Genomic DNA, 25,341 nt, shown 5'->3' with positions numbered 1-25,341 from the left:
GTTGGGAATGGGAGAACAGAGCCACAGGAAGTACCCCAGGAGCTTCTGAGTAAAGGGGACATGAAAAATGTCTTTCTGACTTTCAACAGCAGCACATCTAGTGCCAGGAATGAATATTTTGATATTGTATGCATATATTCAGGAATGACACAGGGGAAATGTGGATGAAGTATGGCAGATGGAGGGTGTGTCTAAGGGGCTCTCACAACCACAGCCACTCTCAGTATCAACCCGTGGGGCTACAACTACAAAAACTAGGGAGCCCTTAAGGTGCCCCCAAATCTGCCCTGGACCCCAGGGTGGCTTGTGGTACCAGGCTCTGGTCAGAACTTGAATGTACAATACAAGATAGTCTCAACTGTACTTAACATTAGTCAGATGGAACTACCGAATGGTGAGACACCCAAATGCCCTTCTATCATCGACTCCTTGAGATAGTACTCTCCAACATGCTCAGAGCGTGAGAATGGTTGAATATGCCCTGTCGTAAATGAGACCTAATTGCCATCTCTTATGGTGCAGGGATGCCCACCATTAACCTCCAGGGAGTTAATCACCTGACCTCTTAACTAAAGCTCCTGTAAGGAACTGCAAAGACAACATGGACAGATAAGAGAAAGTCTGGCTGGAACTTTATTAGGATCTGTGCAGGTTCTAGAAGATCATGCCCACACCATTAACCAGGTCTCAGCATCCCAACATCAGGCCTCCACATGCACAGGCAGGGATCATGTATGCACAGACTATGGCACATGGTTGGTGGGAAAAGTCTAGCACAATCTAGCCCAACTCCACAGTGCAGAAGTGCTGGACTGGATCTTGGATGACACATTTACAGACCTCAGTGCCCAGAGGTGGAAATTGCTCCTTATTTACCGAAAGGACTGATGCAAGTGTACCTGACAACCAAACACTGCCACCATACGCTTGTGATGAGTTCAAGTGGTCTTGGCCATACCTAATTTACAGGAAGGGGGATCCACACCCCGCTGGAGTAGAAAATATCAGGATCATAACTGGCTAAAGTACTACTCCATCTCTAAATATGTAACCCAGAGACCAACCCTCTGACAGGAACCTCACTGGTTAGGTGTAGGGAGAAAGGGAACAATGTTGTCTGCCCACAACCCATAAGTAGCATTGCTGTTCCAGCTGTGTACAAAGAACAAAGTACAGTACAGGAACAGGCCCTTCGGCCCTCCAAGCCTGCGCCGATCATATTGCCCATCAACTAAAACTAAAACTGTGTAGCACAGGGTAGATTAACCCAAGAGAAAATTAATGGAATAGCAAGATTTGGAAGCAGTGAGGGAGTAAGTTTGGTCAGTAAGATCATATTTTATAAAGTACTTTTGCGTCTGAGGTTTCAGAAAATTTTTCACAGCCAATTAACTACTTTTGAGCTGTAAACATTATTTAAGCTAATGCAGAATCCGTTCTGCACAGAATAACGTCCAGCAAACACCAAATGAATGTATGACTAGTTAATCTGTTTCAGGGCATCTCAGATCCAGAGCTTTACAAATAGAGACAGAATACAAAAACATGGAAGTTATGCTGAATTATGAAACACTGGTTTGGCCTCAACTTGGGTATCGTTTCCAATTCTGGGCACCTCACTTTAGCAAGGGTGTGAAGGAATTACAGAGGATGCAGGAAGATTTGAGAATAGTTGCAGAGACAAAGGAGAAATTTGGGGAGGCTAAACAAGACAAAGGCACACATGATTAATGGGACAATACTGAGAGACTGTAAAAGAGGTGAGGGACCATGGAGTGAATGTCCACAGATCCCTGTCCTAGCAGGACAGGTCGATAAGGTGGTGAAGACAGCATAGAGAATCCTTTTTTTATTAGCCAAGGCAGAGAATATAATAGCAGGGCGGTTATGCTGAAACTGTATAAATCATTAGCTAGGCCACAACTTGAGTAGAGTGCACAGTTCTGGTCATCTCATTGCAGAAAGGAAGCAACTGTACAAGAGAAGGTATGGAAGAAATTTACGAGGATGTTGCCAGGACTGGAAAACTGCAGCTACGAGGAAAGATTGGACGGGCTAGGTTGCTCTCCTTGGAACAGAGGCGGCTGAGGGGAGATTTGATTGTGTACAAAATTACGAGGGGCCTTAATACAGTGGATGGGAAGGGTCTATTTACTTTAGCAGAGAAATCAGTGGCTGGGGGGCAGAGATATAGGGATTGGTAGTGAGATTAAAGCAGAGATGAGGAAAAAATGTTCTCACTCAGAGGGTAGGAGAGGTCTGGAACTCGCTGCCTGAAAGGGAGAAACCCTCAATCGTTTAAAAGGTTGTTTGGATATGCACCTCAAGTGCTGTAAACCGCAGGCTTATGGACCAAATGCTGGAAAATGGGATAAGGCTGGGTGGCTCGGTTTATCAGCTGGTGCAGACATGATGAGCCAATTGGCCCCTTTGTGCCATAAAATTTCTATGATTTTTTTGTGGATACATTGGAGATGTGTTCAAAATCATGAGGCATCTAGACAGAATAGATAGAAACTATTCCCATTGGCAGAAGGGTGGAGAACTGGCGAATAGGTTAAAAAAAATCAAAGGCAACACAAAGGAAATCTTTTTTATGCAGCAAGTGGTTATGATCTGGAATTTACTGCCTATGTGTGGTAGAAGCACAATGGCTTTCAAAGGTGAATTGGATCATCTGAAAAATTATTTGAAGCAAAACAATTGCCAGGCTACAGGGAAAGGGCAGGTCAGTGGAACCAACTAACTTGTCCTTGCATTGAATCAACTCTGATTCAATGGGCCAAATAGCCATCTCCTACGCAGTAATGTGTTTTGTGGGGTGTTTGCTCGCCAGCGGACTTGGAAGTACTCTGAACTGCGTCTAATTTGTAGCACAGAAACAATGTACACTGGTGTTTATGCTTGGCCAGAGCCTTCTCCCATTCTATTTACCTAATCTTATTCTCATCAACATCCTTCTATTCCTTCTTCCTCAGCACTTCTCCAGCTTCCGTTAAATGCATCTATATTTTTCCCCTCACTCACCCCACTTGGGAATGAGTACCACATTCAAACCGCTGGGTAGAGACTTCACAATCATAATTGTTACAGTGCATAAGGAGGCCTCTCAGCCCATGATGTCTGTACTGGTTCTCCAAATGAGCAAATAACGTAGTGCCATTCCCCTAGGTTAATATGGGGGTAGAGCAAAGCTCCCTCTACATTGCCTCAAAGACACAAACCCGGTCGGTGCAATACAGCATGGGGGTGCATCCAGAGTAAAGTTCTCTGTACACTGTTGCATCAAACATCTGTTCAGGCAGACATTTTACCATTAATGGCATGTGGGCACCACTGGATAGGCCAGCATTTATTGCCCATACTTAATTGCCCTTGAGAAGGTGGTGGTGAGCTGCCTTCTTGAACTGAAGTCCATACGGTGAAGGTACACCCACAGTGATGTTAGGGGGTTCCAGAATTTTAACTCGGCAACAGTGAAGGAATGGCAATATATTTCCAAGGTGAGTGGCTTTTGGTGGTGGGGGGGGGGGGGGGAGGAGAGAGAGATAGAGAAGAACTTGCTGGCAGTGGTGTTCCCATGTGTCTTTACATTGTCCTTCCAGATGGTAGCAGTCATGGGTTTGGAAGGTGCTGTCTAAGGAACCTTGGTGAGTTCCTGCAGTGCATCTTGTAGATAGTGCTCACTGCTGCCACTCTGCGTCAGTGGTGGAGGCAGTGAATGTTTGGGAATGGGGTGCCACTCAAGCGGGCTGCTTTGTCCTGGATGGTGTCAAGCTTCTCAAGTGTTGTTGGAGCTGCACTCATCCAGGCAAATGAAGAGTTCCATATATTCCATCACACTCTGGCCTTGTAGATGCTGGAGAGGCTTAGGGGAGACAGGTGGCAAGTTACTCGCCACAGGATTCCTAGCCTCTGACCTGCTCTGGCAGCTGCAGTGTTTATATGCCAAGTTCAGTTTCTGGTCAATGCTAACCCCCACAATGTTGATAGTGGGGGAATTCAATGATGATAATGCCAATGAATGTCATGGGGCAACAGTTAGATTCTCTCTTGTTGGGGATGGTCATTGCTTGGCACTTGTGTGGCACAAATGTTGCTGAATATTGTCCAGGTCTTGCTGCATTTTGACATGGACTGCTTCAGTATCTGAGGAGCAGTGAATAGCGCTGTACATTGCGCAATCACCAGCAGGCATCCCCAGTTCTGGCCTTATCATGGAAGAAAGGTCACTGAAGCAACTGAAGATGGTTGGGCCTAGGACACCAGCCTAAGGAACTCCTGCAGTGATGTCCTGGAACAGAGATGAACCTTCAACAGCCACAACCATCTTCCTTTTTGCTAGGTATAACTCCAACCGGGGGAGTGTTTTCCCCAATACCCATTGACTCTAGTTTTGCTAGGACTCCTTGACACCATACTTGGTCAAATGCTGCTTTGATGTCAAGGGCAGTCACTCTCACCTCACCTCTGGAGTTTAGCTCTTTTGTAACGATGCCAGGAGCCGAGTGGCCTTCCAGGAATCCAAACTGAGCGTCAGTGAACAGGTTATTATTAAGCAAGCACCACTTGGATAGCACTGTTGAGGACACCTTCCATCACTTTACTGATGGTCGAGAGCAGACTGATGGGGTGTCAATTGGCTGGGTTAGATTTGTCCTGCTTTTTGTTTACAGGACATACCCGAGCAATTTTCCACATTGCTGGATAGATGCCAATGTTGGAGCTGTACTGAAACAGCTTGGCTAGGGCATGGCAAGCTCTGGAGGGACAAGTCTTCAGAACTATTGCTGGAATATTGTCAGGGCCCATAGTCTTTTCAGTATCCAGTGTTTTCCACCAAGAGGCAGAAAACGTTGGAGGAGGTTGTCTATAGGCCCCCAGACAGTAACAGAGATGTAAGGGAAGGCACTAAACAGGAAATTAGAGACACATGCAATAAGGGTACAACTGTAATCAAGGGTGGCTTTAATCTATATATAGATTGGACAAACCAAACTAGCAATAATACTGTGGAGGAGGATTTCCTGGAGTGTGTACGTGACGGTTTTTTTTAGACCAATACGTTGAGGAACCAACCAGGGAGCAGGCTATCCTAGACTGGGTACTGTGCAACGAGAAAAGATTAATTAATAATTTTTTATGTGCGGGGTCCCTTTGGGGAAGAGCAACCATAAAATGATAGAATTGCCCATTAAGATGGTGTGTGAAGAAGTTGAAAAGGGTTGACGGTGGATAGGCAATGGTTAATATTCAAGCAACGTATGAATGGAATGACAATTATTTTATTCCTGTCTGGCGTAAAAATAAAATAGGAAAGATGGCTCAACCATGGATTACAAAAGAAATTAGGGATAGTATTAGATCCAAAGAGATGACATATAAAATTGCCAGAAAAAGTAGCAAGCCTGAGGATTGGGAGTTTAGAATTCAGCAAAAGTGGGCAAAAAGATTGATCAAGGGAAAAATGGAGTATGAGAGTAAGCTTGCAAGGAACATAAGAACTGACGATAAAAACTTCTATAAATATGTGAAGAGAAAAAGATTAGCAAAGACAGATGTCAGCCCCTTACAGTCATTAATGGGGGAAATGATAATGGGGAACAAAGAAATGGCAGAAGAATTGAACAGGCATTTTGGTTCTGTCTTCACAAAAAGGACACAATTTCCCAGAAATGTTAGGGAACCAAGGGTCTAGTGAGAGGGAGGGATTGAAGAAAATCAGTTTTAGTAAAAAAGAAAATGGTAGTAGAGAAATTAATGGGGCTAATGGCTGAAAAATCTCCAGGGCCTGACAATCTACATTCCGGAGTACTAAAGGAAGTGGCCCTGGAAATATTGGATGTATTGGTGGTCATCTTCCAAAATTCTATAGACTCTGGAGTAGTTCCTAAAGATTGGAGGCAGGCAAATGTAACACCACTATTTAAAACAGGAGGGAGAGAAAAAAAACAGAATTACAGACCAGTTAGCCTAACATCAGTAGTGGGGAAAATGCTAGTTTATTATGAAAGACGTGGTAATAGAACACTTGGAAAGCATTAACGGGATTAGACAAAGTCAGCATGGGTTTATGAAAGGGAAATCATGCTTAACTAATCTACTGGAGTTTTTTTTGAGGATGTAACTAGTAGAATAGTTAAAGGAGAACCAGTAGATGTGGATTATTTGGATTTATAAAGAAGGCTTTTGATAAAGTCCCACAAAAGAGGCTAGTGGGCAAAATTAAAGCACATGGGATCGGGGGTATTATACTGGCATGGATTGATAATTGGTTGACAGACTGGGGAGACAGAGTGGGAATAAATGGGTCTTTTTCCAGATGGCAGGCAGTGACTAGTGGTGTACCGCACAAATCAGTGGTTGGGTCCCAGCTATTCACAATATAAAAATGACTAGGATGAGGAAACCTAATGCAATATTTCCAAGTTTGCTGATGACACAAAACTGGGTGGGGTTGTGACGATGATGCAAGGAGGCTTCAGGGCGATTTAGACAAGTTGTGTGTGTAGGCAAACACATGGCTGAGGCAGATGCAGTGTAATGTGGATAAATGTGAAGTCATACACTTCGGTGTGATAAACAGAAAGATAATGTTATTTAAATGGTGATATATTGGGAGATGTGATGTACAAAGGGATCTGGGTGTCCTTACACACCAGTCAATGAAAGTAAACAGGCAGGTGCAGCAAGCAATTAAGAAGGCAAATGATATGTTGGCCTTCATTGCAAGATGATTTGAGTACAGGAGCAAGGATGTCATGCTGCAGCTTTACAGGACCCTGGTGAGGCCACACCTGGAGTATTGTGTACAGTTTGGTCTCCTTACATAATTATATACTTGCCATAGAGGGAGTGCAGTGAAGGTTCAATAGGCTGATACCAGAGATGGCAGGACTGCTGTATGGGGAGAGATTGATTCGGCTGGGCCTGTATTCACTTGAGTTTAGAAGAATGAGAGGGGACCTGATTGAAATGTACAAAATTCTAACAGGGCTAGACAGACTAGATGCAGGGAGGATGTTTCCTCTGGTTGGGGAGTCTAGAACTAGGGGCCACAGTCTCAGGATAGGGGCAGGCCATTTAGGGCTGAGAGGAGGAAAAATTTCTTCATTCAGAGGGTGGTCAACTATGGAATTCTTTACCACAGAAGGCTGAGGGAGACCAGGTCACTGAGTATATTCAAGAAAGGAATTGATAATTTTTTGGATATTAGGAGCATCAAGGGTATGGAGAGAAAGCAGGATTATGGCATTGAGATAGAGGATGGCAGGGCAGGCTCGAAGGGCTGTATGGCCTACTCCTAGTTTCTACGTTTCAGCCATTTCTTGATATCACATGGAGTGAATCGAATTGGCTGAAAACTGGCATCTGATGCTGGGGTCCTCCAGAGGGGGAAGTGATGGATATTCCACAGCACTTCTGGCTGAAAACTGTTACCAATGCTTCAGCCTTATCTTTTGCACTGAGGTGCTGGGCTTCCCCCAGCATTGAGGATGGGGATATTTGTGGAGCCTCCTCCTCCAGTGAGTTGTTTAATTGTCCACCACCATTCACAAGCGGATGTGGCAGGACTGCAGAGCTTGGATCTGATTCGTTGGTTGTGGAATTGTTTAGCTTTATCACTTGCTGCTTATGCTGTTTCGCACACAAGTAGTCCTGTGTCAGAGTTTCACCATATTGACACCTCATGCTTACGTATGCCTGGTGCTGATCCTGGCATGCCCTCCTGCACTCTTCATTGAACCAGCACATGACATACAGAATTAAAATCTAATTATTGGAGAGCATTCAACCACACTCTTTTACACCTTCCAGACATTTACTGCTGCTCCTCAGGCCTTTGCCATGTGGACCTATCCCACTCAGTGAAGTTGAGACTGGCCCAATGTATTCTCCAGAAATCTTAATACATTTGTGGCCCATCACTTCAGCATGTTGATAATCATGTAGTAGAGTGGGTGTTGGTATTCTTGATCTCCCTTGCAAGGGAATAGTGCCATGGCATCTCAGGCATGGTGTTCAATTTAAAATCAAGAAAATTGGCACCTCCAATGTATGATTGCTTAAACTGCACCAAAGTGTCATCATAGGTTATCTACTAAAGTCAGAGTGGAGCTTGAGCCCACAACCTCTGAATTGGGAGAGTGGTACCAACTAAGTCAAGGTGACATCTTTATGGTGAAGAGCATGTTACAATGGCATTGTGATAAAGTAATTTTTTGTTACCCACTTCTGACTATTAAGAATCTCAAGAAATTACTTATTTTACATTTGATATACTTTCTGCAAAGTACTTTTTTTGCTTCTAATTGGCTACATAGCATGGCCTTCTGTTGCTATCAGCATGGGGAGTATGGACTCCTCACTTAATCCCACTTTGGTGGGGGTGGGTGGGGAGGTGGCTAATAGCAATTTGTGTGAAGCCTGCATGTAAATGAAAGCTAGATGTAAATATGACCAGAATTAAAATTGATCTGCAATTAATTTTCAACCTTTTCAAAAGGTGGTTTGTTTTGCACAAATTCGGTTGGGATAAAAAACTAAAAAATATGAGATTTGTTATGCAGAACACAAACACCAGCATAAATGGTTTGCTTCCGTGTTACAAATGTGATGCAATTCAGAGGAGCGGAGTACACCCAGTCTCTTGGCTAACAGACATCTCTAAATCACCGCTCAAAATCAGAATGACTGGGTTTTTTTTTGCAGAGTTTTTACAGTGAGCCATTCTGGGTGGGGGACTTCAATGTCCCTCACCAAGAGTGGCTCGATAGCACCACCACAGGCCGAACCCTAAAGGGCATAACTGCTAGACTAGGTTTGCAACAAGTAGTGAGGGAACCAACAAGTTTGAAAAACATACTGACCTCATCTTCACCAACCTGCCTGCTGCAGATGCATCTGTCAATGACAGTATCGGCAGGAGTGACCACCGCACAGTCCTTGTGGAGACAATGTCCCATCTTCACATTGAGGATGCCCTCATGTTGTGTGGCACTACCACCATGCCACATGGGATAAATTTCTAACAGGTTTAGCAACTCCACACTGGGCATGAATGAGGCTCTGTAGGCCATCAGCAGCATTGTACGCAACCATAATCTCCAACCTCACGGCCCGACATAACCCCCACTCTACCATTACCGCCCAGCCAGGGGATCAATCCTGGTTCAAATGATCAGCGCAGGACAGCATATCAGGAGCAGCAACAGGCATACTGAACATGAGGTGTCAACCCACTGAAACTGCAACACAGGACTCCTTGCATGCCAAACAGCATAAACAAGGGATAGGCAGAGCTAAGTGATTCCATAACCAACTGATTAAATCCAAGCTCTGCAGCCCTGCCACATTCCATCATGAATAGTGGTGGACAACCATGTCCCTGAGCCAAGCTGTTCCAGTACAGTTACAACACTGGCATCCGCCATGTTGTGGTACCAGCTGGTCACTTTGACCCCTCCCCCAGATTTTGTCACAAAACTCCAGAGAATGCTCACTGATTTCTTCTGGGACAAAAGGCCGCACTCGGTCGCTGCTGAGGTTCTGAATCTCCTGCTTAGGGAGGGCAGTCAGGGGTTGGTGTGCCTATGCACCCAGGTGGCGACTTTCCGCCTTCAGGCCCTGCAACGATACCTTTACATCCAGACCCTCCCCTCCACTCCCAGAGATGATGTGCCTTGGCGATGTATTTTTCCGCCAGGTGCTCAGCTTGAATTCTGATGCAGCTCCTGCCTGGAGAGCCAAGGGGCCTTCGGGGCTCCTTGCATGCGTTGTCAGTCTTTTACCAGGGCCTGATCAAAGTCTAGAACATGGTCCCCTCACGATGCAGTTCTCCGCCGTCAGGAGTAGCATCTATCAAAGGCGCTGCTCAAGAATCCACACCTTCGCCACTTCCGATTGCTGGCGGAAAGGAGGGCTGTGGCTGCCGGGGGAGCGGGCTGGATGATTCCACAGGAGTTGGTGCATTGTGCAGTGGACGTCCAGTTCGTGGCCAATGCCATTCAAGAATGAAGGTCGTGCTCGGCCCCGACATCATACTGGGACTTGGTGGCACAGGTGCGCGGTGGTCTTCCATCCGAGCTCACCCATTTGGATAGATTTCCATATTGGCCCCAAATCCCGAACCCTCCCTCAGTACCCTTCAGCACAGTGCGGAGGGATTTGCTGTTCTTTTGTTTGCACTTCAGTCCCACGCTCCCAATCTACAGGCAGCCAATGTGGAGGGAGCAGGGAGGGAGGAGGATCTCCTCAAGAACCTGCTCCTGGCCAAGTTTGCCATTAACAGGTCCAAGCAGCGGGCAATCGAGGGTGTCACATGGCCTGACTATTTGTTCCTCTTCAGCAACTCCGTTCACAACCAGGTGTCTCTGGAGAGGGAGCACGCGGTGTCCGTTGGCACTGTCGAGGCCTTCCATGCTTGGTGGGCACCACCGGGACTGGGGTGCTTTATAGATCCTCAATCGCATTTTGGTTTAATGTTTGTAAGCTTCCCTTCAATTCTGTCTTTTGTTCTTGCAGTTTCCCTTTAAGGGGCTGCCTTTTAATTTATCATTAATTTTGCCAATTTAGTTTATATGTATATAACACAAGAGTTACAACACTGGCATCTACCAAGCCATGTGGAAAATGCACACAAGCAGGACAAATCCAAACTGGCCAATTAACACACCATCAGTCTACTCTCCATCATCAGTAAAGTGACAGGAGGACATGTTTAGCAATAACCTGGTGCTCAGTTTGGGTTCTGCCAGGGTCTCACAGCTTCTTACCTCATTACAGTCTTGGTTCAAACATGGACAAAAGAGGTGAACTCCTGAGGCGAGGTGGGAATGACTACCCTTGACCGAGTGTGGCATCAGGGAGCACCAGCAAAACTGGAATCAATAGGAATCGGGGGAAAACTCTGCTGGCTGGAGCGATAGCTAGCACAAAGGAAGGTGATCCTTTTTGTTGGAGGTGAATCATCAGTTCCAGGACATCACTGCAAATGTTCCTCAGGGTAGTGCCCTAGGTTCAACCATCTTCAGCTGCTTCATCAATGACCTTCCTTCATCTTAAGGTCAAGAGGTGGGGGTGGTCACTGATGGTTCGACAATGTACAGCACCATTCGTTACTCCTCAGACACTGAAGCAGTCCATGTCCAGATGCAGCAAGACCTGCACAATATCCAGACTTGGGCTGACAAGTGGCAAGTAACATTTGCACCACACAAGTGCCAATGACCGTCTCCAACGAGAGAATCTAACCATCGCCCCTAAACATTTAATGGCAATACCAGCATTGAATTCCCCCACGAATATCATCTTGGAGGTTACCATTGACCAGAAACTGAACTTGACTAGCCATATCAAAACTGTGGCCACAAGAGCAGGTCAGGAGCCAGAAATCCTGCAACAAGTAACATCTCCTGAACCCCCAAAGCCTGTCTACCATCTACAAGGCACAAGTCAGGAGTGTGATGGAATACTCTCCACTTGCCTGGATGAGTGCAGCTCAAACACTCAAGAAGCTTGAGAACATCCAGGAGAAAGTAGCCCACTTGATTGGCATCACATCCACAAACATTCACTCCCTCCACCACCATGCAGAGGCAGCACCGTGTGCCATCTGCAAGATGTACTGCACAAATCCTTAGACAGAACCTTCCAAACCCACAACTGCTACCACCTAGAAGGACAAGGGCAGCAAACACATGGGAACACTACCTGAAAGTTCCCCTCCAAGCCACTCACCAACCTGACTTGGAAATATACCGCCGTTCCTTCATTGTCACTGGATCAAAATCCTGGAACTCACTCCCTACCTACACCACATGGACTGCAGCGGTTCAAGGTTCAAAAAGCAACTTGTGCACAGCATGATTTTGAGTCTTGCTTTGTATGGGTGAGAGACTTGGACCTTAAGAGGAGACCAACATGCTAAATTGTTTTGAAATGTGGATTGTGGAGAATGGAAAGAATAAGTTAGACAGAAAAATAAGCGAAGAGCTCAGGAGAGTGAATGAGCAAAAATTTACTGCGCATAATTATAAGTAGATTCTGGGTAATGTGCATCTTAAGAGGCAACAACTTGTATGAGATGTTGTGAGGGAAGATTTTGAGGAAGAGAATATCAATGCTGGATGGCTTGAAAATTGAAGAAGTTCTTGGTAAATGAAATGACTGGCACAGGATAGAGACATAGAATGACTCAGTATAAGCCAAGGCCCTGCCTTCAGGCAGAGCACACATGATAACAAAGAACTTTAAAATGTAGATTTTAGGCACATGGGAAAAACATTTTACTGCATGGAGAGTGAGACACAAAACAAATGCCGAATTCTAACAGAGCTCTGAGAGACGAAGGGAATCTAAACACAAAAGATGTGTACGAACATACAAGACTTCAAGGCTCCAAGCACAAAACACGAGAGTGAGACAGAACAGGAGCAGCATTAGCACATTTAGTTCCTGCTATACAGTTAGATCACTGCTTAACTGCACCTCAACTCTATTTACCAGTCATTGTTCTTTTCGCCCCTTAATAAATTTAAAAAGCTATTCATACATTCTTCAGCTCACCTGCTGTTGAATCATGCTTCCATGCCTTTTGTCACCTCTACTTAACTAGACTTACACTATCTGAGGCAGCCTTCCAACCTCCACAAACGTGAACTCATCCACAACTCTGCTGCCTGTATCCTAAATTAGACCATAAGACATATGAGCAGAAATTAGGCCATTCGGCCCATCGAGTCTGCTCCGCCATTCAATCATGGCTGATATGTTTCTCAACCCTATTCTCCTGCCTTCTCCCCGTAACCTTTGATTCCCTTACCAATCAAGAACCTATCTATCTCCGTCTTAAATACACTCAATGACCTGGCCTCCACAGCCTTCTGTGGCAATGAATTCCATAGATTCACCACTCTCTGGCTAAAGAAGTTTCTCCTGATCTCTGTTCTAAAAGGTCTTCCCTTTACTTCTGAGGCTGTGCCCTCGGGTCCTAGTCTCTCCTACTAATGGAAACATCTTCCCCGCGTTCACTCTATCCAGGCCTTTCAGTATTCTGTAAGTTTCAATCAGATCCCCCCTCATCCTTATAAACTCCATCGAGTATAGACCCAGAGTCCTCAAACTTTCCGCATATGTTAAGCCTTTCATTCCTGGGATCGTTCTCGTGAACCTCCTCTGGACCCTCTCCAGCGCCAGAACATCCTTCCTGAGATACGGGGCCCAAAAAATTGCACCCATCATCCCTGCGCTTGCTGACCTATGTTGGCTTCAAGCCGAGCAACACCTCAATTTTGAAATTCTCAACCGTTCTTTTCAAATCTCTCACACTCTGCCTCAACCCTCCATCTGCCACTTCCTCTGCCTTTACAATCCTCCAAGATGTCTCCAATCCTCCAATTCTTTAAAGTCTGATAATTGTCAACGTTGGAGAAATTTCAGGAGTAAAGAAACACTTCTACTCGGAAAAGGGAGGTAGATGATTAGAATTTTCTTCAGCAAAAGGCAGTGATGCTAGATCAAATATTAATTTTAATTGCAGATTGATATTTCTGTGAATCAAAAGTGGATATGAGGCAAAGTGAGCAGAGAGAGAGAGTTAGGTAACAGGTTAGCGAACATCTCACTCAATAGCAGAGTAGGTTTGAAAGGCTAAATGCTTTACTTATGTTTGTTTAAAGTGGAGCAATCAAATAAGCAATGTATATTCCCCTCCCTATTTCTGTAACCTCTAATCCTACAACCTAAAATGGGGAAGCGATGGCGTAGTGGCATTGTCGCTGGACTAGTAATGCAGAGAACCAGTGTAATGCTCTGGGGACCCAGGTTCAAATTCAATAAAAATCTGGAATTAAAAGAAAAGTGTAATGATGACCATGAAACGATTGTCGAGATTGATCCCGGGTATGGAGGGATTTTACGAGGTTGAGTAGGTTGGGTTTGTACTCAAGAGTTTAGAAGAATGAGAGGTGACCTTATCGAAGCATAAGATTCTTTGGAGGCTTGACAGGTTAGACGTTGAGAGGTTTATTTTATTTATTGAATGTGGACGTCACTGGCTAGGTCTTGCCCATCCCTAATTGCCAGAGGGCATTTAAGAGTCAACCACATTGGAGTCACATATAGGCCAGGTAAGGCCAGCAGATTTCTTTCCCTAAAGGACATTAGTGAACCAGATGGGTTTTTACAACAATTAAAAAATGGTTTCATGGTCATTAGATTTTTATTGAATTCAAATTCCATCTACCGTGGCGGGATTCAAACCCGGGTCCCCAGAGAATTACCCTGGGTCTCTGGATTACTAGTCCAGCGACATGATGCCATTGCCTCCCCTTGCAGGAGAGTTTAGGACCAGAAGGCATAATCTGAGTAAGGGGCCGCCCATTTAAGACATAGATGAGGAGGAATTTCTTCTCTGGGGGTAGTGAATCTGTGGAATTCTATACTGTAGAGGGCAGTAGAGGCTGGGTTGTTAAATATATTCAAGGCTGAGATAGACAGATTTTTAATCAGTAAGGGAATCAAGGGTTATGGGGAAAAGGCAGGAAAGTGGAGTTGAGGATTGTCAGATCAGCCATGATCTCATTGAATGGTGGAGCAGACTGGAGGAGCCGAATGGCCTACTTCTGCTCCTACCTATACATAACATAGAATTAGCAGTAGACCACTCAGCCTCTCATATGAATTGGGAGCAAGAGTGTCCCAATCGGCCCTTCTAGCTTGCTGCGCCACTCAATAACATCATGGCTGATCTGAATGTAACCTCAACCACACATTGCTGCCTGCCCCCAATAACCTTTCACCCCCTTGTTAATCAAGAGTCTACCTAGCTCTGCCTTAAAAACATTCAAGGACTCTCTTCCTCAAAAATCATTGGAAGCAGAGTTCCAAAGACTCACTACCCTCATGTGTCTTCAATGAGCAACTCATTTTTAAACAGTAATCCCTAGTTCTAGATTCTCCCACAAGAGGAAACATCCTTTCCACATCCACCCTGTCAAGGCCCCTCAGAATCTTTAAGGTTTCAAGTAAGTCACCTTTCTCTTCTAAATTCCAGTGGATACAAGCTAACCAGTCCTCATAAGGCAACCCACCCCATTCCTGGTATTCGTCTAGTAAACCTTCACTGAACTGCTTCTAATCCATGTACACTTTTCCCCTCACAATAAATGATAACATTCTATTAGCTTTCTGTACCTGCATACTAGCCTTTTCATTCATGCACTAGAACTCCCAGATCCCTCTGAATCTCTCACCATTTAAATAAGCTTCCTTTTTATTCTTCCTGCCAAAATGAACAATTTCACATTTATCCAAATTATACTTCATTTGCCAGATTTTTGTCCACTCACTTAACCTATGTTACATTGTAACCTCCTTACATTCTCTTCACAAATTACTTTCCTATCTATCTTTGTCATCAGCAAATTTAGCCACCAATCCTCCGGTCCCTCTATCCAAGTCATTTATATAAATTGTAAAAAGTTTGAGGCCCCAGCACTGATCCCTGTGGCACACCACTCATCTCGTCCTGCCAACCAGAAAAAAAAAGCCATTTATGCCAAATCTCTGCTTCCTATCAGCTAACCAATCTTCTATCCATGCTGATATGCTACCTCCTACACCATGAGCTTTTATTTTCTGCAATAGCCTTTGATGTGGCAGTTTATCAAATGCCATTTGGAAATCTAAGTACAAACATCCACCTCTTTATCCACAGCACGTGACTCCTTCAAAGAACTTCAATAAATTGGTTAAACATGATTTCCCTTTAACAAAACTATGTTGACGCTGCCTGATTGCCTCGAATTTTTCTAATGCCCTGCTATAACATATTTACTAATAGCTTCTAACATTTTCCCCAATGACAGATGTTAAGCTAACTGGCCTATAGTTTCCTGCTTTCTGTCTTCCTCCCTTTTTGAACAGAGGTTATATTTGCTGCTTTCCAATCGAACGGAACCTTCCCCAAATCCAGGGAATTTTGGGAAATTAAAACCAGTGCATCAACTCTCTCACTAGCCACTTCTTTCAAGAACTTAGGGTGAAGTCCCATCTGGACCCGGGGATTTGTCAGCCTGCAGCTCCAACAATTTGCTCAATACCACTTCCCTAGTGATTGTAATTTTCCTGAGTTCCTCCCTCCTTCCATTTCCTGATTTACAGCTCTTCCAGGATGTTACTTGTGCCCTCTATAGTGAAGACCGAAGCAAAATATCCTGTTTAATTCATCCGCCATCTCCCTACTTTCCACCATCAATTTCCCAGACGCATTCTCCATAGGACTAATGCTCACTTTGTTAACTTATCTTACTTAAATATCGATAAACTCTTACTATGTCTTTATACTACTAGCTAGCTTTCTCTCATACTCTAATATTTCTCTCCTTATTAACCTTTTTATCATTCTTCGCTGTTCTTCATATTCATTCCAATCTTCTGACCTGCCACCTGTCTTGGTGTAATTATGTTTTTTCTTTAAATTTCATACAATCCTTAACTTTTTTTTAGTTAACCATGGATGGTGGGTCCTCCCCTTGGAATTTCTCTCTCATTGGAATGTATATATAGTGTATTCGGAAATATCCCTTTAAAGGTCTGCCACTGAACTTCGATTGACATATCCCTTAACCTCATTTGCCAGTCCACTTTAGCTAGCTCTGCTTTCATGCCCTCATAATTGCCCTTATTTAAGTTTAAGATACTAGTCTTGAACACATTCATTTCCCCCTCAAAATGAACATAAGATTCAATCATATCATGATTGCTGCTACCTAGGGGTGCCTTCACTAGGAAGTTGTCAATTAATCCTGTCTTGTTGCTCAATACCAGATCTAGTATAGCCTGCTCTCTGGTTGGCTCTAGAGCACGCTGTTCTGAGAAACTATCCTGAAAACATTCTCTATGAGTGTATCTACACTACCTTTGTCCATCTCATTTTTCCAGTCTATATGTAGATTAAAATCCCTCATGATTATTACGGTACCTTTCTGGCAAGCTCCCAATTATCTTTTCTTTTATACTCTACCCTACTGAGCAGTTACAATTAGGAGGCCTGCACACCACTCCCACAAGTAACATCTTGCCTTTATCATTCTTCATCTCAACCGAAACCGCTTCCACATCCTGGTTTCCTGAACTTAGGTCATCCCTCTCTAATGGGCTAATACCAACATTAATTAACAGAGCCACCCCTCCAACTTTTCCTAACTTCCTGTCCTTCCTAAATGTCACGTACCCTTCAATATTCAGGTCCCAATCCATGTTATTCTGTAGCCACGTCTCTGTAATGGCGATTACATCGTACTTATTTATTTCTATTTGCTCTGTCAGTTCATCTATTTTGTTTCGAATGCTACATGAAGGAAAACAAGCTCATTCCAGTAGGAACACAGATTTATAGCAACATGTCTAGGTACTCATGTGAAAATGTGATGCATACTTCATCTGTTAATTTTGCAAGTTAGTCCCAACAATGCTGCATTAGAATGATGTTTATAACAAATGTACCTGAATTTGATATCTTATTTTTGATTTAGCTCTGGCTTGTAATCTGTGGTCACACAAATTTACCCTTTTCAGGCAATTCTTTGTAGCAATTAGCCAAACAAACTGCTTACTTACTTTGCATGCAATGACCAAACAAGTTTGGAAGGCAAATTCATGCTTTTTGGAAATCCACCTACTGTTTGAAGCAATTTTTTTGAACAATTGATAGCAGCATAAAACCTTTGCCAGGCACCAGATTTCAGGTCAAGAGCTGACCTCAAACAGCTGTTGTGATACTGTCTACCTGTCTGGTATCAAGTAGCAAGTGAAGCAGAGCTTTCTCCAGTCCAATATAGCCACCCTGTATGTTTCCTGCCAGAACCTTGCACCTTAAGCTTCCAGTTCCATCCTCATTCCAGCTGTTGAACACAAGTTATGGTACAAACCCCAGATCCAGTTCATGACCAGGAACACTTGCTACTAAATCTAATACTCTCTGCCTCCACCTCTACATCCTACCCCACAATGGATTTCCAATTCTATCTCACCTCTAGATTTGAATCTTCCAACAAGCACATCGCTGGCAACAATGCTCCATACCGCACAAAACTACTCAGTAACTGCCACTGTTCTCCTATAATCAAACTGACCTTGGCTGTGAACTCTGCCTTCAGCAATCTCCATTTGCTGCCCTCCAGGAACTTTCAGAAAGCATAATCAAGCTGGTGTGCAAACAAAACATAGATTAACTATACACAAATTGCCATGGAAAGATATGCATCTGCTGCTGCTGGGGGTGATGCATAAACAGGTTCTGAGATAGGTTCCTGGTGAAGATATTTAGATATAACAGCAACAATAAATAAAGCTGTCATTACCCAGAAAAACTTTATCTTCACTTATACATTTTCCACAGCATTATGCCCTTGTACCTGCAGGCTCTAACGCCGGACTCTCCTGATGGTGTGCTCTCCCTACTTCAAGAAGTGGTCAAACGTGCCTTACACTGAAACGCACTGCCTCGTTGCAGCTCTCCCTACCTTTAGAAATCTCTGCCGAACTTACCTTGTGAAATAAGTCATCCATCCCCACCCTTAAGTTCTGCTTGGCTGACCCTGACCTCTTATGAAGCACTTAAGAGATATTTCATGTTAAACATGTCATAGAAATTTAAATCTTCTTCAGAAGTAACTCTTGTGCATCATCTTACATAGTGAATACTGGTCGTCAAGCCCAAATAATAGGGAGCATTGGCCTGACATGTGCACACTGCTGAAATACTTCTGCTGTCCAACGAAGGAACAAAATTGTCAATCAAGATCAATTATGGCTGCACCCTACCTCCAGAACTTCCACAGTGGAAACGATCTAAATTACTTGTAAGTTTAGAGAGTAGTTTTGAGATTTTTCTTCTTACAAATCCAGTTGCCAGATGGCTGAAATTAACTAAGCTGGGTTCCAGATTATTTAATATGCAGACTATTTTTACAGTAAGTTTCCAACACCAGGTCAGTTGCATTCTTTGAAACTGTTGACTATTAAACATGGAAAAGTCAGTGTTTCACTTACCTGAAAAAGCCATTTACCTGCTTTGGAGAGATTGCTGCCAACCAATGTAAGGGGCCAATTGTTTCTGCTGGCTGAAATAAACAGGAAACTAATACCACAAAGCAGGATCTCCAAAGGTAACATTTTAATGAATTGATGTCTATGGGTAAAATTTCAACATTTATTCATGTCTCGTTGCTTGAAATCTTTGTACAAGAATTCATTCACCTGCAAAGATCTTGGATGATGAGATGTACAAGGAACTGGGAACTAAAATCAAAGGACAGGAAAAAAATCCTACTCCACTTTTTCCATCATAGTTAATTTTACAGTTTTGTCTGTTTGATTTTCTTTCAACGGAACATTGCCATACTACATGATTTTTTTTGGCCAACTGAACGGTCTGGAAAATTGTGTCCTGGGTTTTTCTGTAACTCCATAACCTGGAGTTATGACTGCACAGTTCAATGCAATTATCCCTTCTGTCCAGGAGGATTGCATGGCCTGGCAATTAAGAATCTTTAATTCTACACCAAAACCCACGGTTAGCAACCTGTATCATGCCACATCACTGTGCCACAGTTATTGTTAACTCTTCAGGTTGCTTATTTCGAAACTGGTATCATTCTGGATATTCTTTAGTAGATAAATGGGGAGGAGTGGTTAAAAAGGGTTAGGTTTCTTTAAAAACAAGGATCTAAGTTGCAGGGCACATAAAAATAAACACACTATTCCAATTCTAGTTAGCTACCACCCTAGCTCATCAGAACCCTAATTGTTTTGTTTTCAAGTTTAACAATTGTTTGTTAAGGGCACGACCCAACATCAGGCAACAAGACAATAACTTCTCCATAACTTCTTATATGTCAGGATAGACTAAGTGCTGGAAAATGGGATTAGTGTAGTCAGATCTTTGTTGACCGACGCAGATACGATGGGTCGAATGGCCTCCTCTGTGCTGTAAAGGTCTGAGTAAGTTATTCCAGTGTCCAATAATAAGACTTAAAAACAAACTGCAAATCCAAGTTTTGGTTATATTGGGAGCATCAAATGCCAACAGTGGTGGAGAAACTGGGTTGGATTATCTCTGCAACACGGACTGGGGACAAAACCCCTACAAATCTGCAAATGTTAATAGGACCGACGTGAAAGGAATGCAAGGAGCTGTTCCTAATGGCTATTCACAATGCACACCTGTACAGTTATCCCCAGGACACTGCTGTACAAATACAAGCAACCACCTTAGAGACAAAAGCTGAAAATAACTTCCAGCTCTGCCCAATTCAGCCAAATATGAGAAAATCTGATATTTAAAGCAAATAGTGCTTCGGGGAACATATTCAATACAAAACCCTAGTGGCCTTTTATATTTAGCTCCGGCTATTGCACTGCAGCTTTACTTGTTATTATCAGACTGGCCACTAGAATTGTCATAACTACAGTAAAAATTCATACTATCTAATAAATCTATGAGCATTAAATATCGTTGTTTGTAGCACGTGTGTACTTTTAAAAAGTGTAGTCAACATGAAAGAAATGCCAGTACGTAATCTAACTTGGTGATTGCATATTACACTGTATAAGCGCAACCTCCTAATAATTCCACCCCATGCCAATTAAGCTTAAAGCAATTCAAAAAAGTGGTTGCAATTGCATCTGCAAAGTTAATCCATTTTTTCACAAGTGGCGACAGATTTTTCCGCTTTAAACCTACTTAGGGCCGTTTACTATAAATAAATGAAATCATAAGCGAAAATAACCTACGAGGCTCTTTCGTCCGAGTTTTTTTTTCTTGTAATTCAACACTTCAGCGCTGCCTAGAACGCTAGAAGATGCGGCACAAGAGCTCGGTGCCCGTTAACAGGGTCGGGCATTTCGCTGTTGAACAGGAATTTCACAAGTGCAAAATTCCGCAAGAGGTCGGTTTCCACGTCTGGGCCTCAAGCCATCGTAGATGCAGCACGAATTCATTCCCTCCACCATATGGAGCATTTCACACACACACACGAGAGAGAGAGAGAGAGAAAACATAACATGCACACAACTGCATACTGCATTGGGCTCAAAGTTAGGGGAGTGAAGACGCAATTTGCGTTGAAAAACGCTGGTGTTTGAAGTCGACACGGAGGGTCCTTTTTTTTTTAAGGCTAATTTCCTCCCCTCCCTCTTGTCACCCGGGCACGAATTGGGCGGACGGTTCGCCCCATGTAGGCTGCATCTTGGACAAAACAAAAACGATAGGATTTTGGGGGGGGGGGGGGGGGGGTAGGAAGGAGACAACATGAGCCTCACCTTCCCCCCCAACCCCCCCCCCCAGCTCAACACCCCCAACCGCCACCCCCCCCACCCTCCCCAAACAACCCAGCCGCTACCGAACAAAGGCCTCGAAGAGCCGACATCACACCGACTACCCCACCGCCGTTCCCCGGCCTCAGGGGGTTTTTTTATTTGAAGTTGTACATTTATATATATATTTTATCTCTCTTTCTTTCTCCCCCCCCCCCCCCCCACCACCACCAACCTCCTCCTCCTCCTCGCTCATTACCTTCTGGCGTCTCACCCGGCTCGTCCGAGCTCCTGAGGAAGGAGGGGACGAATTCTGCTGCGTGGACATTAGGGACGAAGGGCTTGGCGTTCACGTTGAGCTTGGAGAAGGAGTTGTGCATCTGGGCCTCGACATCCGTGTCGGCCGCCAGCTCCCAGGAATCAGGGGCGTAATCCGCCACGTCTTTCGAATCCATGGCCGCGCTCAGAATGTCACCGGATTCAAAAATAACGTCGCCTTTTTTTTTTCACCTCCCCTCCTCTCGCGCTCTCTCTTTTTTTCTCTCTCAATTCTCTCCGCCGGTTCGAGTCCGAATGGAGGCCGGATGATTGGGGGTAAAGGAGGAGCGGGGGGTAGGGGGGGCGGGGGGGGAGGTGAGGTTTAGGGTGGGGGAGGTTTAAGGGACAGAGACGCCGCCGGTTGAAAGAAGCCGAGAGGCCGGCCTCCAGCTCCGCTCCTCGTGTACCTCCCGATCCGACTGACGCGCGTTTGACGCCAGAGACTGGAGATAAACGGCTGCCTCTGCGCATGTGCGCTCGGCGCCCCCCCCCCCGCGCTTGGCCGGCCGGGAGTTGTAGTTCCGTTCCCCGCCTCCCGCCACTGGTTAACCCGCCCCCGCGGACTGCATTACCCACAATCACCCCCCCTCCTCAACCTCCCCCCCCCTAACCCCGCGCGCGCGTGCGCGCGCGCGCACCTCCCCCAGACCCCGGATGTGTGACCCCGCTCCTCCGGCGCTCCAACTGTCGAGCGGTTTGCCGTCTGGATGGAGTTTGAAGAATCAGCGCTTTTGGTCGTGTCGTGTCGCGGGGCAGGGGAGGAGCAGCAGCGAATCGATCAGGCAGAACGCAGTGTGAGGCTTTAAATACCCAGATACTTCTTCAGAGCGGCAACTGAGCTCGAGTGGCCGGCCACGCTCCACAGAAGTCGAGGTTTGCGTGACCGGAGATCCCCGGCCTGGAACTTCCTTCCCTGGGCTTAACACTAATTGCATACATGTCATTTATTTAAACACACTCTGCAGCTTATTCAGCATGTTTTTTATCTCAAATTCGTTGCAATGTCGGCCTGACATGGAATACTGATTTTGCACCATAGTATTATGCAGGTGGGTGACTTTGCAGGGTTGCAATAAATACCTCATCCTGTAAAGATGACGTGAAAATTAACATTTCAAAAGGACTGTATTTCAAAAAAGGGAACATGGTTTGTGGTTTCACACATCCAGCAGAATCAGTTATAGGAGGTATTTTAGATACATGGGATTGTTTTATGTTTTAGTTTCAGATACAAAGATATTCTGAAAACCAATCTCGGAGCCTTTAAACTGGGGAGGAGGGGGAGGGGGGGGGGGGTAACAACCCTGGAGAAAACCAAACGGACAAGTCTCTGTCACGAAGCAACATCAACATTTGAGGAGAATAGAGAGGTCCCTACAGGACAAGTGGGCACACTGCAAAGCCAAACATTCATCCACCCCTCCCACAGTGACTTCATATCTAATGTTTGCAATTGGATCTGCAAGTCAAGATTTGGCTTAACATCACGTATGCCCTTGACATCAAGGCAGCATTTGACCAAGTGTGGCATCAAGGAGCCCTAGCAAAAGGGGAGTGAATGGGAATCAGGGAGGAAATTCTCCACTGGTTGGTGTCATACCTAGCACAAAGGAAGCTGGTTGTGGTTGTTGGAGGTCAGTCATCTCAGCTCCAGGACATCACTGTGGGAGTTCTTCAGGATAGTGTTCTAGGCCCAAACGTCTTTAGCTGCTTCATCAATGACCTTCCTTCTGTCATAAGGTCAGAAGTGGGGATGTTCGCTGATGATTGCACAATGTTCAGCACCATTTGCGACTCCTCAGATACTGAAGCAGTCCATGTCCAAATGCAGCAAGACCTGGTTAATATCCAGACTTGAGATGACGTGGCAAGTAACATTTGCGCCACACAAGTGTCAGGCAATGACCATCTCCAACAAGAGAGAATCCAACTATCGCCTTTGATGTTCAATGACATTACCATTACTGAATCCCCCACTATCCACATCCTGGGGGTTACCATTGACCAGAAACTGAACTGGACTAGCCAAATAAATATTGTGGCTACAACAGCAGGTCAGAGGCTAGGAATCCTGCATCGAGTAACTCACCTCCTGACCCCCCAAAGCCTGTCCACCATCTTCAAGGCGCAAGTCAGAAGTATGATGGAATACTCCCCACTTGCTTGGATGAGTGCAGCTCCCACAACACTCAAAAAGCTCGACACCATCCAGGACAAAGCAGCCCACTTGATTGGCACCACATCCACAAACATTCACTCTCTCCACCACCTTCACACAGTAGTAGCAGTGTGTGTCATCTACAAGATGCACTGCAGCAATTCACCAAGGCTCCTTCAACAGCACCTTCCAAACCCACGACCACTACCAGCTAGAAGGACAAGGGCAACAGATAGATGGGAACACCACCATCTGGAGGTTCCCTTCCAAGTAACTCACCATCCTTGGAAATTGGACTTGGAAATTTATCGCTGCTCCTTCACTGTTACTGGGTCAAAATCCTGGAACTCCCTCCCTGACAGCACTGTGGGTGTACCTACACCACATGGACTGCAGCGGTTCAAGGAGGCAGCTCACCATCACCTTCTCAAGGGCAACTAGAGATGGGCAATAAATGCTGGCCCAGGCAGGGAAGCACACAACCCGTGAATGACTAAAAAAATGAGATGACACCAACCCAGATAGTGAACAATTGTTCTCCATGCTGAACACTCATCTGTCAATTTTAGGATTAGACTTGCAATATTTCAATACTTCACAGTCTGAAAATTCCGCTAGTTCCTATGTGTAACAACATCACCAAAGCATCTGTTGAGATTTCCACTGTTCAGTGTGTCTACTAAGTATTGATGATTTCAAATATAAGAAATCTTCAAAATGCATTTAAAATGTTACTACATATAGTGTAGGAGGAGATTATATGGCACAGTGAGTAGCGTTCCTGCCTCGGAGCCAGAAGCTCCGGATTCAGGTCCCACTCTAGGATTTGGTGGCCAAGGAAGGTGAATTCACAACACAGTCAAACAGGTTGCATATCAAGCCGCAAATCTTTCCAACAAACCCTGCAAATTTGCCAATGGTAGGCAGTAAGAGTAGGAGAGTTTCCTGGTTAGTCAGGAGATGGAAAGAAAATTGGAGCCTTTACCATCACAATTCATAGTTCTGGACTACAACATGCATGTCAAAGTGCATGTTGCCACATCAACTCGGACTCCTTGGGGGGCCAGTTGGCTGCATAGCCGGTGTGAATCAAATTGGTGCCAGAAGCATGGGGTTCAATCTCTGTATTGTCATGAGTGGATTTGGGTTCTACCTCCTTGTCCTACCTGTGATGGTGATTGTGCGGGTGTGGGTTGGATCTGCCTCCAGGCAGAGAACTGATAAAGACATACAGTGTGCAGAGGAATTTGTATCCCATTAGCAGCAAGCTGAAACTGTTCTTCAGGGTCTTTGTGGTTGAACTTCATATAACCTGTGCTTTGAAAATTTGCAGCAGACAATTTAATGAGCTCTGCAGTGCATGAGATTCTTGTGCAGATTACCTGCAGACAGCATGAAAGTTAGTTATTAGATAATATGTGTACAGGTCAAAGAGCAGAAAGTTTAAAGTGCGCATTTCATCCCCCAATATCTTTCTGAAAATAATAAATGTATTATTTGGGTTAAAAGTTACCTTTTTTTAAAAGATAAATTAAGATAGATTA

General features: G+C 44.6%; 1 protein-coding gene across 1 annotated transcript in view; it reads right to left on the bottom strand.

The window, feature by feature from the left end:
- Window positions 1–22,060, bottom strand: part of LOC144691069 (eukaryotic peptide chain release factor GTP-binding subunit ERF3A) — a 77,426-nt gene extending 55,366 nt beyond the window's left edge. Inside the window, exon 1 of the mRNA XM_078559116.1 lies at window positions 21,581–22,060. Within this exon, the coding sequence (XP_078415242.1) occupies window positions 21,581–21,776 (196 nt within the window). The 5' untranslated portion in view covers window positions 21,777–22,060. The remainder of the gene's footprint in view (window positions 1–21,580) is intronic.
- Window positions 22,061–25,341: the final 3,281 nt, after the last annotated feature.

The sequence above is a fragment of the Cetorhinus maximus genome, chromosome 15 (assembly GCF_964194155.1).
Source record: "Cetorhinus maximus chromosome 15, sCetMax3.hap1.1, whole genome shotgun sequence".
Taxonomy (NCBI): Eukaryota; Metazoa; Chordata; class Chondrichthyes; order Lamniformes; family Cetorhinidae; genus Cetorhinus; species Cetorhinus maximus.
This window is presented reverse-complemented; position numbering and strand designations above follow the sequence as displayed.